The following is an 18,462-nucleotide window of genomic DNA, read 5'->3' as shown; positions in this document are numbered from 1 at the left end:
TTCAGGAAGATGACTCTAGCAGTGATGTGTATGGGGGCCTGGGGTGCAGTGAGAACTGCAGACAGGAAGCAAGGCTGCCTCTGGGAAACAAAGTCTGCCAGCTAATGAGCCTGCCCCCCCAGGGTGGGGGCAGGTGTGAGTGAGCAGTGAACAGATATGACATGGGGTGTGTTTAGGGAGAATGAATGGGAAATGGCAAGTAAATGGAGGCAGAGAATTAGCACGAGGGAAGTCACAGGTGATGATGATGATGATGTGATGACTTGATGAGAAAGGTGATGGGAGGGAAGACAGATGCAGCTGAGAAATGCTGAAATTGAGACCCTGGTGGAACACACTAGTCAAGGCGCCCAGCAGAAAGCTGCAAGGGTAAATGTGGAACTCATCAGAGATCTCATCAGGGCAGCTGTGCAGATCTGATAAGTCAGTTAACCAGAGGAGAGTGGGATCCAAGGAAGATCACGATGAAGTGTCTGCATGGAGAGAAGGGAGAAGGAAACATGTTGGAAAGGAGACAGAGGAGGATGGTTGTCAAGTGAGGTAGAAGAACAAAAGGACAGCAGGAGGCAGAGGAGCATTTGAAGAAGGTAGAATTTCAATCTACAACATTGTTTTGGCTGCTGGAGGATGTCACTCAGAAAAGGTACTGAATTTAGAGGCCTGAATTTCAGTAGCTTGAAGAGGGTGAAAAGTCGGATTTCAAATTAGTTGGTTAACCTAAGAGGAAAATAAAAAGAGTCCGTCACAAAATTGGGATGTGGACAGTTCTAGCATGGGGAGAACAGCAGCTGCTTCTTCCACCACCCGATGCCTGAGGATCTAGAATCAAAGGGAAAACAAGTTTGAAAATGGTAGGATTATTAAATCCTAGAAGAATAAGGTCAGTATTAAAACCTATAGGAGAAAATGCCCTCTCTGACAATAAATTCTTATACCTCCATGCAACACGCAGGCACAAGTTAGGACTTAGTGTGAAGAGCTTTCAATTCATTACAGAACTCTCAGCCTCGTTTAATCACAGCAGCCCCCCATCTTTGCAGATGAGTCAGAGAACTCCAAAAAGCCTTGCTAGGTCTTACCTGGCACAATTCTGAGATTTTTTTTCCCCACCCAAATATCCAAATATTCTTTTAATCATTATCTTAACTGCTCTCGACTCTGCTTGTAGGGCTCATCAAATAACGTTTTCTCTTCAAGGTGTTGATTTGCCCTTGCTGGGAACAATATATTAGGGATACACACCCACATCCACACACACACACACACACACACACACACACCCCTGTTGGAGAATCAAGACTGCGAAATTTACTTAATCTCCGTTTCACTTAATCTGCAAACCGCTATAATTATATGCGCAGCAGATGCTGAGTGGTAAAAGGTCAGTGTAAGTCTACTAGTGTGGATTGGGAAGTCCTCAAACCCCACCCAGGGGATTAGGACCTCTAGCCGAGGCAGAGATGCTGAGGGGGGTTCGCCACCGCTCATAGCTGTTCACATCCCAATTTTGTGCTGGATTCTTTGTTCTCCTTTTATGTTAACCAATTAATTTGAAATCTGACCTATCTCCATCTTCAGGTTACTGAAATTCCCCACCAAATTCAGTACCTGCCTGGAGTCCTCAGGCAGGAGGTGGGGCCCTGGGGCAGGGGGCCAAAGGGGCTGATGGCTTGGGAAAGCAGGTGCCGCTTACCCGGCGACTGCTCTGTAGGGCAGTTTCGGATGCCCTCCGTAGGCGCCAGCATCGCAAGGTACGGGGCACGGGGTTCGGGTCCCAGGACATCAGGGCACATGGGCGGCCGAAGCAGCGGTGATTAATCCGGCCTCGCCCGTCGGTGGCACCAAAGAGAGACTTGGCTTGGTGCGCAGCTCGTTGTTCTGTTACCAACAGTTACCGCATTCCCGTTGACTAAAAGCCATTCCATACTGGGAAATATTTGAAGCCAAACGCTGACTTTTGTGACGTTTGCGCGTGTGGCCCTGCAACACCCACGCTTGTGCCTCGGACACACGCGTGTTACCCCTGCTCATGGTGATGCGTCCGGTGAATGCCGGAGAGCGGGGGTCAGCTATGTCCGGGACCAGGAGGAGGTCAGAGCGCCTCAACGGCAGTCACCCAGTAATCATCACTTTGATTCGAGATATGAATATCAGGAAATTTAGGTTTCTGGAAATTAGACGTGTGTGTGTGTGGACCACTGGCCTCATGTACAGGGTGGGAGTGAAGAGGTGCGCTGCAGAGTCGCTGTGGATCTTGACGCAAGAGGAAAAAAGCCAGTACTGCTGATCGTGTCTCTATTTAAAAGTTTGAAATTTTGTTCATTATGCATGTTATTTGCATACATTTTGTTTTTTTTTTTTTAATATTGCATTAAGATATTTATTTTGAGGTCGGGTGCGGTGGCTCACGCCTGTAATCCCAGTGTTTTGGGAGGCTGAAGCAGGTGGATCACCCGAGGTCAGGAGTTCTAGACCAGCCTGGCCAACATAGAGAAACCCTGTCTCTATTTTTAAAAAACACAAAAATTAGCTGGGCATGGTGGCATGCGCCTGTAATCCCAGCTATTTGGGAGGCTGAAGCAGGAGAATAGTTTGAACCTGGGAGGCAGAGGTTGCAGTGAGACAAGATCCAGCCATTGCACTCCAGCCTGGGTGACAGAAGGACACGCTGCCTCAAAAACAAAAATATATATATTTATTTCGAATGCTGAGTTTTTGGTGCTTCTTACATCTGGGTCCAAGGCCACTGCCTTACTTGCCTCATCATAGACCCAGACCTGGGATGAAGGTGGGGGTGGTAGAATTAAGGCTCCTCAAGAGTCCAGGTGCACAGAAAAATGGAAGGAACTCTCTACTGACTTCATTGGCTAAGAACAAGTACATATTGTTTCAGTAGCTGAGAAATCCTTTCTCTGGCAGAAAATGGACAAATTGAGCCAATATTTGGCCAATCTTTTCCAACCTTGTTTTTTGTTTTTGTTTTTTGAAATTTCTGTCTCCTGTAACTGTATTGGAACCTCTAGCATAGATTATCTTGTGACTTTATTTATATGAGGCTTGTTCCCTCTAGCTTGGGTAACTTTGGAGGCAGGATCCTGTTTAAGACATCTCTCTCTTCTGCCAGAGCTTAACGTACTGCGCTTAATTAATGTTGACTGGATTAAAGGAGTTGGTTTCTTGGCTCCAAATTTGAACCTGAAATCTAGGAATCAAATGTAGCTTTCTGAAATGGGTCAAGCTACTTGCATTTAAAAAAAATGCTGGTGTTGAAATGAAGCATTAAAAAATGTCTCAGTGGGGAAATCAAGTACACATTGTTTCAGTAGTTCTAATATGTATTTGGGGCTGAGGTGGGGGTAAAAGCTCTCCAAGTTATTGTGGAGGGATTAATCATCTCAGAACTATTGTTTAAGTAGTTTCTGTCCTGGAAATAAAACTCAAATGAGAGAAATGGTCCACTGAGAAGGCATATATAATAATTCATTGGCTCATTTTTGCTGTTGATATGTGTTATAGCATTGCAGATATTATTCATGAATATGCTACATGAAAAAATGGAAATGCACAATACTTGTTCAGTTTTCTACATTACACAAATGTGACTTTATAACCATATGCAAAATAGTTTTAAAGAGCATCTTGCAGATGTAAACTAGTCGCCAGTTAATTTCTACTAAAATCACATTAAAAATTTTTATTCTTTATTTTTTCAGCATTTTACCTCATATTAAAAAGGTAATTTTGAAAAAAACCCTATTCTTAGGAAAGGAACTCAAAACTCACTTATTATAAGGTCTTAATGTGTTCCTTCTTCAAGAAAAAGTTAACTGATCACGAAGGCTAAAATAAAGCAAATTTAATTATGGAATGTCAAGGATGGAGGTTAATGAAGGCACTTTTTGGACAAAAGCTCCTTCCCAGACATTCTCACATTGGTGACATGAAATTTTTACAAAAGAATTGTTCCCAGTAGAGTGAGCAGAGAGAACTTTTACCTCCATGGGGTAGGATTATAGCCTGAGGAATCCAGCCTGAAATTTTTAAAATTCATGTAAAATATGCATTCTTCTTTACAATCAATCTTGTTTTAATATAAAAATAAAGCAGTTCCCCAAACTCTCCTCAAATCTTTGTGTAATATTTACATTGAAGCAAGACACCCTGTGTTTATCCTGTGTCTTTACCTCCCTGGCTTGATGCCATTGCCTGCAGGGGTATGCATACCCCAGTTTGAAAGCTCTATCATATCGTGTACATGGATTTGGATAAGAAGAAAGAACCCTCTGCTCCAAGTCAGAGCATGTGGGATTTAGTCTCAGCTCTGACATTAACTAGTTGTTGGCCACCTTCAAATCACTTAATGTCTCTGGGCCTCAGTTTCTTCAACAGTAAAAGCTGGAAGTTGAGTTCAAAAAATTTATTATTTGATTAACTCTCCTAGACAGGTAGTGTGTATTGTTTACAGAGTAAAAGATTCTTGTATTGATATAGAATAAGTTTTTAAGAACAAGTTTTCAGTGAAAAATGTGTGAGAAAAAATTATGCATGTGATGGCTATCGTTAAAACTACATAATTTAAATAATTCTTTCTAATTTTGTCTTTAATAATTCCAGTTATCAATCTAGATATTGTTTTTCTAAGTGAGTGAAAAATATTTATTAGATACAATGATCATTATCACTCATTTTCTACTGTGTGAAATGAGCATAGAATAAACAATGTATCGGCCACAATCAATATACATATTCTTATATCATATGTATAAAAAGATATATCTGGCCAGGCACAGTGGCTCATGCCTATAATCCCAGCATTTTGGGAAGCCAAGGTGGGAGAATCACTTGAGGCCAGGAGTTCAAGGCTGTGGTGAGCTATGATCACACACTTTACTCCAGCTTGGGCAACAGTGTGAGACCCCCATCTCTAAAAAAATAAATATTCAAAATTTATAAAAATACATGTTTTTATGATATTCAATGACCAGGCTATCAAAATTTTCGTTATTATAATTTTAGGTAAAATAACATCCCATTTTAATTGATAGCTACAATTCTTTTTTTTGTTTACATAAAATGCAAATAACAATGGAATATTGGGGGAAAATTCTCCAGGAGTCTCTCCTGTTACTGCACATAAGCAAAGGCACTAACTGCCTTTGGTAAGGACTACATTTTCAAGGATATTTGTATAGCAAACAGCCTTTGAAGATACTGTGTCTACCTACAGCCTTGGTAGATATAGCGTCTACCTTCAGAGCAAAAAGTAGGTGTTTTTGTTTTTTGTTTTTTTTTCAACTGAGCAGTATAATAAAGATAATGTCTCCCTCATTTATTATAAAGATAAGCTGAGGCAACTTACTGCCCAATATAAAAGGTTTGGCTTCCTTAAGTTCAAATTTCCTCTTCTGTAACACAGCCCACTCTATGTGCTCATATCACCTAGCCCATTTCACATCGCCCTCTGGAAATTGTGGGTAGGAGAACTGGTAGAAATACTAATATTCTATCTATGCTATTACCATGAGTAATAAGCTATCCTTTGTCTCTAACCCAGAAGTATCATCTTTTGCCAGCATCTGTGAAACTGTGGTAGGCTAACTTTTTCTTCTCTGTATATAGGTGGATTTTAAATGAGATTAAACCATGTAATTTGTTCCTCATCCTTCATTTTTCTCTTTACCATCTCATCAACTTCCATCTTTTCAAGTGAGTGTACATAGAATTACAAAATTGAATTGTGGCATTATGTTCCATTGTAATATATCTTACATTTTACTTACTTATTACTCCATTGATGAACACTTATGTTGTCCAGGTTTTTACTCTGACAAACAATGTTGTAACAAATGTCTTAGCATACCTGGATTACTATTCCAGTAGCTGAAATTCCTTCATGAGATTATTGGATCATATATGATAATGCCCCTTTCTGGATAGGGTATCTTTCTCTATTTGACATCAATTTTGTTGAACTTTGCCAATCTAATTGGAGAAATTTTTAATGTCAATATTTTGGTTTATATTTATTTAGGGAAGTTTATGATCTTTCCAAATCTTATTGGTCATTTGTATTTTTTTTCTGTGACTTGTCTTTTATATTCATTGCTTAACTTTTAATATCCAAATGCCAATGAAAAGCACTGCAAGCTGGATCTATAAAGTGTGTGCCATTTTCTTGAAGTCACCAATGGGTAGCCTCAAGTCATCTTGCAGCATCCTGCAAAGCTGTCTTCTCTTGCCCTCCTCTTCCTTGCTAATGTCTGCTGCCCTTCAGACTATTGAAATAAACTTCATTTCTCTAGGCCCAAGTGTCCTCTGCTAGTCTCTAGGATCCATGCCCAGGTTGCTATCACCTGATGTTCTAAGTATCAACTTTTTTGTTTTTGACTTATTAGAGTGGTGGTGGGTTTTGAGCTGATAGGAGAAACACTGCTTTACTCCAACCCATCTGACATTTTGCCATCAAGGTTCTGAAGAAACACTGTTCACATGCAGTTTTTCTTAAGCTCTTTCAGGAAAGCAGCCACTTCCACTTCTTCCATATGCACCTCAACTCTTTCAAAATTTGCACACAATCTTCCAAATACCTATCTGTATAGATTTGTAAACATTCCTACACTGTCTGGAAAAGCTAGATGCTGTTAGACACAACTTCAGCTTAACTAAAATGATAACAATAATAATAATTTTCCATTCCAAACCAGTATTGCTTCAATGTGATTTAACATTTCCTCCCAAGAATAATGGGTCCCCATGTCTAGGCTCTGTCTATCCTCATAAAGAGCCACCATTTGCTTATCCCTTGGGTCTAGGGGAACACATGCCCATCATTTCAGGGTAGGGTAAGATCTCCAGTGGGCACTCCTTCTCCTCCAGTGAGGAGGGCCAGAGCAGCCCTTCTAAATCATGGCGCCAAGGACAGAAGCCTCTAGCCTGAAATTAGAGATGGAACAGAATGGAAAAGTCAGATAACTTATAGAAGTTAACTTCCATTATGTCAGAAGCCACTGAAATTACAAAGCCTTTCCTCACTTCACTTAATTTAGACTTGGTGATAATTATTGACAATTATTCTCTGCCTAAACTGACAGAGAAGTCTTGTGAATGTTAGCAGGAATGCCACATATTATCACACATATGATACAACAGTCAGGCATTTGTAGCATAAATACTCTAGAAATATATAGATACACGCATGCATAAATATATATGTGTGTGCACACACGTGCATGTGTTTGTATTTAAATGTGAGTGTATGTATGAGTAGGTATACATGATCATATACATGTACATGAATACATGCATGCATGTGCACGTGTGCACAACCTCAATGCCCTCAGTAATCTCTGCCTCCTGATTTTCACACTCCTGTGTGATCCTTTTTTCTTGCATGTGGGCTGGATTCTGTTCACATCTAATGGACAGAATACAAAGGATAGGATATAACTTCTGAGATTAGGTGATAAAAAGACTGTGGTTTCTATCTTGAGCCCCTTCTCTTTGCTCTCTAGCCCATTCTGAGGAAAACCAGCGGCCATGTTTTAAGCTGACCTACAGGGAGACCCACATGGCAAGGTATTGAAGTCTCTGGCCAACAGTCAGAGAGGGCTTGTGGCTTGTCAATAGCCAGATGAGGCAGGTTGGAAGTGGATCTCCCCAAGGGGAACCTTGAGATAACCACAGTATTGCCCTGGATTGTAGCCTGGTGGGGGACTGACTGGAGGCACCCAGCCAAGCAACCCCCAAAGTCCTGACATTCAGAAAGGAGGATAATAAATACTGGTTGTTTTCAGCAGCTATGTTTTGAGATAATTGGCTATGTAGATATCTATGTTATATATTATTAGTTATTATATATATATGCTACGTAAATTGAAATTACAAATATACGTAAGACCCAAAAAAGACATCTCTCTGGTCAAACTCAGCTTTTCTTAAAATAATCCTTATCCTTGCCAGTCTATGTAGTAAAAATTTGACAAAATTTCTTACCCAACACTTTCTGGGTTACTATTTAAATCTAGAAAGACAGATTTACTCTTGGAATGTCATCTGCATGCAGCCTCCTGTTCAAACGTAAAAATAAATTTTTTTTGCCATAAGAGATAATTTAGCAAATATTTTTAATGTTAAATAATCTAAGTTGAATGTTGACTTAAAAAATCATTTGCCAGAATGTATACTATTACCAAGTCAATAAATATTTTTCTCAAAATAATAGATGCTGGAAAGGTTGTGGAGAAAAAGGAACAGTTACACACGGTTGATGGGAGTGTAAATTAGTTCAACCATTGTGGAAGACAGTGTGGTGATTCCTCAAACAGCTAAAAACAGAACTACCATTTGACCCAGCAATCCTATTACTGCGTGTATACCCAGAGAAATAGAAACCATTCTACCATAAAGACACACGCATGTGAATGTTCATTGCAGCACAATTCACAATAGCAAAGATATGGAATCAACCTAAATGCCATTCAATGATAGACTAGATAAAGAAAATGTGGTACATATATACCATGGAATACTATGCAGCCATAAAAAAGAAAGAGATCATGTCTTTTGTCAGAACATGGATGGAGCTGGAAGCCATTATTCTTAGCAAACTAACATAGGAACAGAAAACCGAATGCCGCGTGTTCTCACTTATAAATGGGAGCTAAATGATGAGAACTCATGAACACAAAGATGGGAACAGCAGACACTGGGGCCTCCTTCAGGGATGGAGAGTGGGAGGAGGGAGAGGAGCAGAAAAAAATAACTATTGGGTACTAGGCTTTGTACCCGGGTGGCGAAATAATCTGTACAACAAACCCCCATGACACGAGTTTACCTATATAACAAAGCTGCGCTAAAAGTTAAAACAATAAAATATTTTTCTTACCTGTTTATGAAAAGCTTTGCAAATGTGCTACATACTTTAAAAACATGGGGACAGTGTAAAGCACTATCATTACGTGAAATATATTAATTTTTCTTGAGGTCAAACAGCTAGTCAGTCTATCTCCAGATATTCCTTCCTTAATGATTATTCACAGGATTTTATTACTTTCTTTCTGGATTATCTTTAATTGTTTTTAAATTTCAATAGTTTTTTGGGTACAAGTGGTTTTTGGTTCCATGGGTGAATCGTATAGCAGTGAAGTCTGAGATTTTAGTGCATCTGTCACCCAAGTAGTATACATCGTACTCAATATGTAGTTTTTTTTATCCCATACCCCCCTCCCATCCTCTCCCTTCTGAATCTCCAAAGTTCATGATATCACTCTGTATGCCTTTGCGTACCCATAGCTTAGCTCCCACTTATAAATGAGAACATATGCTATTTGGTTTTCCATTCCTGAGTTAGTTCACTTAGAATAATGACCTTCAGCTTCATCCAAGTTGCTGTGAAAGACATCATTTCATTCTTTTTTTATGGCTGAGTAGTATTCCATGGTGTATATATACCACATTTTCTTTATCCACTCATTGGTCAATGGGCACTTAGGTTGGTTTCATATCTTTGCAATTATGAACTGTGCTGCAATAAACATACACGTGCAGATGTCTTTTTGATATGACTCCTTTTCCTTTGCATAGATACCCAGCAGTGGGATTTGCTGGATTGAATGGTAGATCTACTTTTAGTAGTAGATTATCTTGACTTGGGGGTAGCTTATTTTCTGGAGCTCATTGCCTTTTTATTCCTGTTCCAGTTCCCTTTTTCAAAATCTTTGCAAATCAATCATATTTTGCTACTTTAATTCCCTAAAAGCCATGGCTTCTAGATTTTCTATCAGCATATACTCTCACCAGAAGTTGAACCACTACAGATAGAAAAAGAAAGTTCCATTAACAATGTTTTTGACCAATGTAATATTTAAAGCTTCCAAATATAAGTATTTTTAAAGGTTATATTTTTCAAAGTCACAACAATGATTCTTCCTGTTTTGTCTCAGAATAGATTGTCTTGGGATAAACAGTGGTCCCTACCTTCTGTTTTTCCAAATAAATAAGTAGAACATGGTCTTGGGATTATACTACTAAAGGTTAATTTTCTTAAAAAGAAAAAAGAAAGATTTTCATCTGCCAGAGTTTTATGTTAGTACTCAGACTAAGGTAGAAACAGGAGCATGAGGTTCAATAATCATTTTAATTAGAGGCAGTACATGTTGGAAAGTAGTTCAAAAGAAATCTTTTTCATAAAAAATGCAAAGGTATTGAGAGACTTTAGCAGAGCAAGTTCAAGGCTTCTAAAGTTTTAGAAAATAATTTTTGTTTCATAAATTCATTTGTAGTTATAACAAAGAAAGAAAATCTGTTTTCACACTTGCCATGAACTTGGCAATTTTTCATAAATTTGGATAGGTGAGACAGATTAGCAGCGAATGCAGGCTCTATCCAATTATTTACCATTTATCTAGTGTTCTGAATAATTCAGGAAGAAGTAGAAATAAAGTTGAAGGCCACCAGGTCACCTACAACTTGTGTAGGTGATGACTGTGGGTGGCTTTTGTTGGAATGCACTATTAAAAGTGGGCAGAGGGATAAGGAAAGAGAGTGAGAGACAGAGAATAGAACAAAAATGAAGAGAAGGAGGAGAAAGAGAGAAGAAAAAGGGAACAGAAAAGAGGGTTGTAAAGAAGAGACAGAGTGAAGAAAGGAAATGAGAAGATAAGAGGATGAGAAGAGAAGGCAAGGGAAGAGAAAGGAAGTTTAATATAGAGAAGCAGGTGTGAGGGAAAGGAAGGAGAGAAATAAAAAGAAGGGTGGTTAGGAATTATGCTGCCTTTTGATCCCCCTTGTCTTTTGAAAAGAGAATGTCCTCTTTGGGGGCACTGTTTCATCCTCAATTCTGTGTCCCAGTTAGGCTGACAAACATAATTTGCTATACTCCTGGCATTAAGGGTAGGCATGCAACCTTTGCCGGTCTAAGCAGAATAATCCCCCTCAGGTTTTTCAAATTGGAACTAAGGAGAAAGGAGCAGTCTATTATTTGCAGTGGAGCTCTGTGGCATAATGCCTAAAATTAATATCATGTGTTGTTTTGACATGTGAAACAGAGAGGACCTCAAATGGCCTAATTGCAAGTTCCCCTTCCTGTGCTGCTCTTTTATTCTGTTGCCTATCCCTGAGTAGCAGGTTCTGCTTTCTGTCTGTATGAATTCACCTATTCTGGGCATTTTATATTAGTGTGATTATACAATATATGACCTTGTATGCCTATCTTCTTTCATTTGATAAAGTATTTTTGAGGTTCACATACATTGTCACATGTATTGGTACTTCATTCCTTTTCATGACTGAATAATATTCCATTGTATGAGTATATCAGATTTTGTTAATCTGCTCATCAGTTGGTGAACATTTGGGTTGTTTCTACGTTTCGCCTATTATGAATAGTGCTGCTAAGTACATTTGTTTACAAGTCTTCATTTAAATACCTATTTCTATTCTTTTAGGCATATATCTAAGAAACTGTTGAGTTGTATGCTAATTTTATGTTTAGCTTTTTGAGGAGCCCCCAAACTCTTTTCTACAGTGATGGCAATGTTTTACACTCTCACCAGCAATGTGTGAAGGTTCTAACTTCTCAGTTCCTCACCAACACTCATTGCAGTTTCAATTTGCATTTCTCTAGGGACTGATGATGTTGAGCATCTTTTCATTTGTTGGCCATTTACATATCTCCCTTGGAGAAATGTCTATTCAAGACCTTTACCCATTTTTTAGTTGAGTTGTCTTTTAGTTGTTGAGTTGGAAATGTGCTTTATATATTCTTAATGGTAGACCCTTATCAGATATGTGACTTGCAAATACTTTCTTCCATTCTACGGGTTGCTATACAACCTGATGATTTTGTACAGACTGTTTCTACTCTTTCTCTAATTAATGCTAATTCAAATTTCTTCTATATGTATTGTTATTCAGTATTCATTTTTCTATCTTATCCATATAATGAGAGGATTTGTTAATGAGCCAATAAGAATAGGAACTACATGGCCCACCTCCCAGTCACAGTTTCTTGTCTAAAGGTGGGGACTGAAGTGGACCATAAAACTTGAGTCACAACTCTTGTTCAACCACAGAAGCTAGGCCATTTAAAATCCTTCCTAGAATGTTTCCATTGTCTTATCATTAAGCATGGGTCTTCCAGGTTCAGTAGTGCATGAGCCTAGAAGCTGCCATCAGCCATGCATCTTCCAGCATAGAAAGCGGATGGACAGTAGAAGAAAACTAAACTAATGCAGAGAGCAAGAGACGATCAATTCTCATAGTATTTGAGTCCTTCGTTCTAGTTAGCTCCGCACCTTTGTTTACTGTAGTTTAGTTATGCAAATCAATATACTACCCTTTGGGTTTAAGCTGGTTTGCATTAGATTTTTCTACTTTAAATCGAGAGTCTGACCAAGTCATTGATGTGGTAACATTATCTTGTGGAAGTAGCTTGCAATATCATTGCATTTTCAAATTTACATGTCATTTTTTGGGTCTATATTCTGCCCATATTGATTCTAATTTTTGTGGTAATACTTGCCCAGAGCTTGCATCTTTTGACCTTTTCCATCATATTAAGGACTAATAGAAAAATTGAAGTTATTTCTGGTGGAATTTTTTTTCCTCATTCTCTTTTTTAAAATTTTTCATTAAAATTATTGGGCAGCTGCCAAAAACTTGAAGAACAGCTGCATTTTGTGAATTAATTAAATGTCATAACCCTGTTTTCAGTTTCTATCAGTAACTGGAATGATATAAAAAGGCCATTTATTGAAGAGAATGTGTTGTATAATTTAATGCATGCTAGCTGTAGGTGGTCTAAAAATATTTTACTGCATTCCTACTTTGACTCATAAACTTTTAACATACTGTCACTAAAGTGTGAATACCATTAGACAAAAGGAAGTCAACTAAGAATTTATATGGCATTATTTTAAATAATCCTTTCTGTGTTTTCTAAGTCAGATTGTATAGTTAGCTAATCCATTTACCTATTGTAATATTAGGTGGTGAAAAATATCATGCATCCTGTCTTTGCTGTAATTACATACATTCCTTTTCAATTTCCTTTTGTTGACTTTTGTTATATTTTGTATCACAGCTTTAGTAACTAGGATGTCTCTTGGGGGAAGAAAATCCCTTATTTCCGATCTTTGTCATTTACAAATTAATGACTCAAAGAATTACATGTGCACTTCCCTAATTGTTTGTCTTGGTGTGGCCCACAGTGAAAATTATTTCCACTATCAACTTTATGCTGTTCTCTGACATAATCTCTTGGTATTTTTATGTTTTCTCTAAAAGTTCAAGAATTGTCTGTCGGAAGTCCTTTGACAAGAAAATTTACCAAGAACATTATTAGACTGGTAAAGTTGACAGTTGCTTTGCTAAGAAATTCTAGCTTCCCCAGCTTCAATTCTTCTTACCCTACAGCTGTTTTTTTAATCTTGCCTCATTTTTTCATATATTATTCTTATTTGAACAAAATTCTTTTTATTAACTTCATTTTGTTGCTTATATAAGGATCACACCTAAACTATATAGCTATGGTAGTAATAAGTTTATGCTTTGTATTAATTATGAACATTTAAGAAACTTCACTGGCCGGGCTCACGCCTGTAATCCCAGCACTTCGGGAGGCTGAGGTGGGCAGATCATGAGGTCAGGAAGTTGAGACCAGCCTGGCCAACATAGTGAAACCCCGTCTCTACTAAAAATACGAAAAAAAAAAAAAAATTAGCTCAGTGTGGCGGCCCGCGCCTGTAATCCAAGCTACTTGGGAGGCTGAGGCAGGAGAATCGCTTGAACCCAGGAGGCGGACGTTGCAGTGAGCCAAGATTGCGCCACTGCACACCAGCCCAGGCAACGGTGCAAGACTCTGTCTCAAAAAAAATAAATAAATAAAAATAAAGAAAGTTCCTTTAAGCCAGATTTGGTGGCTCACACGTATAATCTCAGCACTTTGGGAGGTTGAGGTGGGTGGATCACCTGAGGTCAGGAGTTTGAGACCAGCCTGACCAATATGGTGAAACTCCATCTCTACTAAAAATAAAAAATAAAAATAAAAATAAAAAATTAGCCAGGTGTGGTGGGAGGTGCCTGTAGTCCCAGTTACTAGAGAGGCTGAGACAAGACAATTGCTTGAACCCGGGAGGCGGAGGTTGCAGTGAGCCAAGATTGTGCCACTGCACTCCAGCCTGAGTGACAGAGCAAGACTCCTTTTCAAAAAAAAAAGAAAAAGAAAAAGAAAGAAACTTTATTTAACTGGTGGAATGACCCTGAGGCTCTTGTCTGTAGTCCCACATGAGACCCAATGGGAAATCGTAAAGCTGGGCTATGGCTTTCTCCCGGTTAAGAGGAAGCTTCCAAGCTCCGATTTCTACACTGTTTATCTGTAAATAATCCTACCTGTTGTTTCCAATAACCCAGAATATAAGTCTCTCCTATTTACCATGTGCAGAGCTGCTAGCAGACTCACTGGCAATGATATGCGCTAACTTTGGAGTAAAGGTATTGTTACCAATTCAAATGTTTTTATTACAATATCAGAACACCAAGATCTACTTGTTTAAATAATAAAGGAGTGTCTTGCCTCCATTAGCAAGTAGTTTAAAGAGAGAGCAGTTTTAGGTTCCGTACAATCAGGGCCAGAGCTCTAAATCTCTGCTATTAATAGTTTTAAATCCTACACTCTTCCAAGTTGGCTCTCTTTTCAGGTTGCCTTTCCCCACCACAACATAGCCATCACCGTTCCAGGATTCACATACGGACATGTCACTCTTGAGAGAAAGTAGAGGGCCTACATTCCATGGTCACCTTCTTAGGAGAGTCTGGGCTGTTATAACCAAATACCATAAACCTCGTGGATTATAAAAAATAGAATTTTATTTCCCACAGTTTTGGAAGCTGGAAGTCCGAGATGAGGGTGCCAACGTGATTGGGCTCTTGTGAGCGTCCTCTTGTGGGTTGCAGATGGCCACCTTCTTGTTGGGTCCTCACATGGTGGAGAACAGAGAGTGCTCTCATGTTTCTTCTGAGGACTCTGAAAAGTTGAGACAGGTCTCAGTTAATTTAGAAAGTTTATTTTGCCAACATTGAGGATGAGCCTGTGACACAGCCTCAGGAAATCCTGACGGCATGTGCCCATGGTAGTCAGGGCACAGCTTGGTTTCATACATTTAGGGAGACATGAGACATCAATCAATATACGTAAGAAGTACATTGGTTTGGTCTGGAAAGGCGGGACAACTTGAAGCAAAGGCAGGAAGTCTCGAAGCCCAGAGGGAGCTTCCAGGTCGCAGACAGGTGATACACAAATGCCTACATTCTTTTCAGTTTCTGATGAGCCTTTCCAAAGGAGGCAAATCAGATAAGCATCTATCTCAGTGAGCAGAGGTGTGACTTTGAATAGAATGGGAGGCAAGTTTGCCCTAAGCAGTTCCCAGCTTGAGTTTTCCTTAGTGATTTTGGGGGCCCAAGATATTTTCCTTTGGCACTTCTTGTAAGAGCACTAATCACACGCACAAAGGCTCCACCCTCATGACCTAATTATCTTCCACAGGTCCCACTTCCTAATGCCATTGTGTTGGGAGTTAGGATTTCAACATATGCATTTTGGGGGGACAGAAATATCCAGCTCATCACAACTACATAGAACATGGAGTAATGTGTGCCCACGATGGTTAGCTATCCCTTTTCCCACACCCAGCACGGACCCTGCTTAGTTGTCATCACAGTGCCGTTGAGGTGTGTTCACCCCACTCTAAAGCGATGTTTGAAATCAGATGACAGCACTACACTTTATTATTACTTTTTTAATTAATTAAGGCATGGTGTCTCACCCTTGTGATCGCAGCGCTTTGTAGGGCTGAGGGTAAACCCTTTCCATGGATACCCTCCTTACCTTTCTTGGGCTCAAACTTTTTACAACAAACCTGCCCCTGCATGAATACCCACACCCATCTCTCCCTGTGCCTGCTTAGCTTGCATTGCCAAGACCTTCCCTTCTTGGTCTATACACCATGCCAGTTTCCTCTGCCAAGCTGATGCTGCCCTCATTCAGGTGGAGTCTGACAGTCCACACTCGTGTGCCTGGACCTCCCTCCTCACCCTGCTATACCCACCGGGATGCCCTGCTTCCACATGAATGTTCTCCTCACCTGGCTTGAACTCTGACACTGCGCCTGTGCTCCTACTCACTTCCACTCACAGGGTTGCTCCCTGCACCGTGCTGAGGCCCTGAATCCCCAATGTGGACCCACTGCACAGACATTGTCTTCACTCAGCTTAGGCTCTAACATCTGTTCCCTTTTTCATGCCACTGAGACAGACCACTCACCCAACAAGTCTGTTTCACCAAGAGTTAAAACCTTGCTCAGACGCGATTTTTATAGGAGTCTATTTAAAGAAGCAAGTTGATACGGCAAATAGCTATGTACAAAGTAAAAACAACAGCAATAAAAACCTATGAGATTTTTCCACTCACAGCGAAAATAATGGGGTTGTCAGAATAGAAAGCTGTGATGCTGCATGCAGACTGTTGCTATAGTACCTAATACAGCTAATAAATTGTGTGGTTTTCATAAATAAATGTGTGTAGCTATTGCCCCCTTCCATCTTCCATCAGAAGTATCCGAAGTTACAATTGTCATTTTAAACTTTATAACTGTAGTGATACTTACCAATTGGAAAACATAAAAAATAAGAATCTGGCTCTGTTCTGCCAGAGATGAACTTGAAACAGAATAGTTACCTTTTTTAGAGTTAATGTCATGATCCGTCTGAGAAGTGCCTGTAATAATTGCATTGTTCTTGCCACCAGAAGGCCATTTAGAGTGGCAATAGCCCTTTTATATCGGTATATTATCTGCAAGATTTCCAACCTAGACTTATTTTACAGATGAGGAAACTGAAGGACAGAGAGTTAAGAAACTGGTCGAGGGTCACACAACTAGTAAGAGAGACAGGCAGTTACCCCCCACCCCCCACCCCCCCCCTTTTTGACCTGGCTTCCATGCTTTTATCCTCCATACCGTGTGCTGACTCTGGGTAAAAAAACAGAAACAAAAAACCTTATTACAGGATTATCTGTAACAGGAGAAAACCAGGAGACACTAACCATAGATGAGAAAGAGATTAATAATTCATCCTGTGGAATTTAACAGTCACCCTGTGCCTACCTGTCCACCCCAGGTAAATCCTGGGCACAGCCCAAGTCCATGGAGGATCCTCACTAGAAGGAAAAGCTCTAAGGGGTCCAAGAGACCCCTCAGGCATGAATGGTCTACTCAGAACATCCTGACCTGGTTTCTGTTTAATTCCCTTCAGGAGACGTTTAAGGAAACTCCATCATGAGCTTGGAAGGTGGCTGTTTCTGGGATGTAGAAATGAGACAGCAGGAATGAGGCTCAGCTCTTGGTTTGGGGGGATGAGTGGCCAGGGCTAATCTGCCAGCCTTCTGCCTTTGAGTCTTGCACATGCAACTTTATTTAAGAAGCTATGTTTTCTTTATGACCACAAGAGGCGACCAACATCCAGAATGCAGAGCCCCCTAGGCAAGGCCACAAAACTAGAACTATTCCTGTGGTGATGGCTGCTGCTTTTTTTTATACCAGTCACCATATGATGTCACTTGTCATCCTGTCTGTAACACTGGGCTTCCTTGCTGGATTCAAACCACACAATGGCCAGATTCTGCCCTTGTGCAGCTCAGACTCTGGGCTCAAGGTTGGGGGAAGACTCAGTTTGAACTCCAAGGGCACATCTCTCTAATTGATCACAAGGTCCAGCAGGTAGTTGGGAGGGTCCTGGGGCCTGGTGAAGGGGGAAGGACCTCATGCCTAGAGTCCCCATCACTACACTCAGAGGGTGGCCCCAGGGTAGGAGAGAATACTGGGCTTTGTATCCTCTCCCATGGTGGCATGGTGATTATCCCCATCTGGTTTTATTTCTTCACAAAATCACCACCAGGTTTCAATGGTCTTGAGCATTTGTGTAGCCGAATCTGGCTATTTAGCAAATGTCAAAGACTTTTTGGGTAAGATTTGGTGACCTATGGAAGTTAGGACTTTGATGAAATTAAAATAAAAAACTTTCATAAGGAAAATAGTCCTACTGGAATTTTGACCAGAACTGCATTCAATGTATAGATTTAAGGAAAATTCATGTCAACGTAAATGATTAAGACTTCCCATCCAGGTACAGGAGCACAAAATGTTGATCTATTTATTGCGAGTCTATCTAATAAGGCAAGTCCATCTTCTTTGTACCTCCCCCAAATTTCTTTTTAAATTTCAAGGCTGACTTGGCTACTTGTGGTTAAAATGAAAGAATTTATACTTAATCTGAATTAGGATAAGACTCCTGGAGTGATTTGAGGAAGTGGTGACAGCATCATTTGAATGTAGTTGGTAAATCATTTAGCTATAAAAATTTCTTGCTTGGTGTTTTTTTTTAATTTGAATTTTTATGTGTACATAATAG

General features: G+C 39.8%; 2 protein-coding genes across 2 annotated transcripts in view; one reads left to right on the top strand and one right to left on the bottom strand.

Moving 5' to 3' along the window:
* LRRC72 (leucine rich repeat containing 72) overlaps nucleotides 1-5,556 on the bottom strand; it is a 62,350-nt gene extending 56,794 nt beyond the window's left edge. The window contains exon 1 of the mRNA XM_003825012.4: nucleotides 1,694-5,556. Within this exon, the coding sequence (XP_003825060.1) occupies nucleotides 1,694-1,783 (90 nt within the window). The 5' untranslated portion in view covers nucleotides 1,784-5,556. The remainder of the gene's footprint in view (nucleotides 1-1,693) is intronic.
* SOSTDC1 (sclerostin domain containing 1) overlaps nucleotides 1-18,462 on the top strand; it is a 112,877-nt gene that overhangs the window by 47,257 nt on the left and 47,158 nt on the right. The gene's annotated exons all lie outside the window — the stretch shown is intronic.

Source organism: Pan paniscus, chromosome 6, assembly GCF_029289425.2.
Source record: "Pan paniscus chromosome 6, NHGRI_mPanPan1-v2.0_pri, whole genome shotgun sequence".
Lineage (NCBI taxonomy): Eukaryota > Metazoa > Chordata > Mammalia > Primates > Hominidae > Pan > Pan paniscus.
This window is presented reverse-complemented; position numbering and strand designations above follow the sequence as displayed.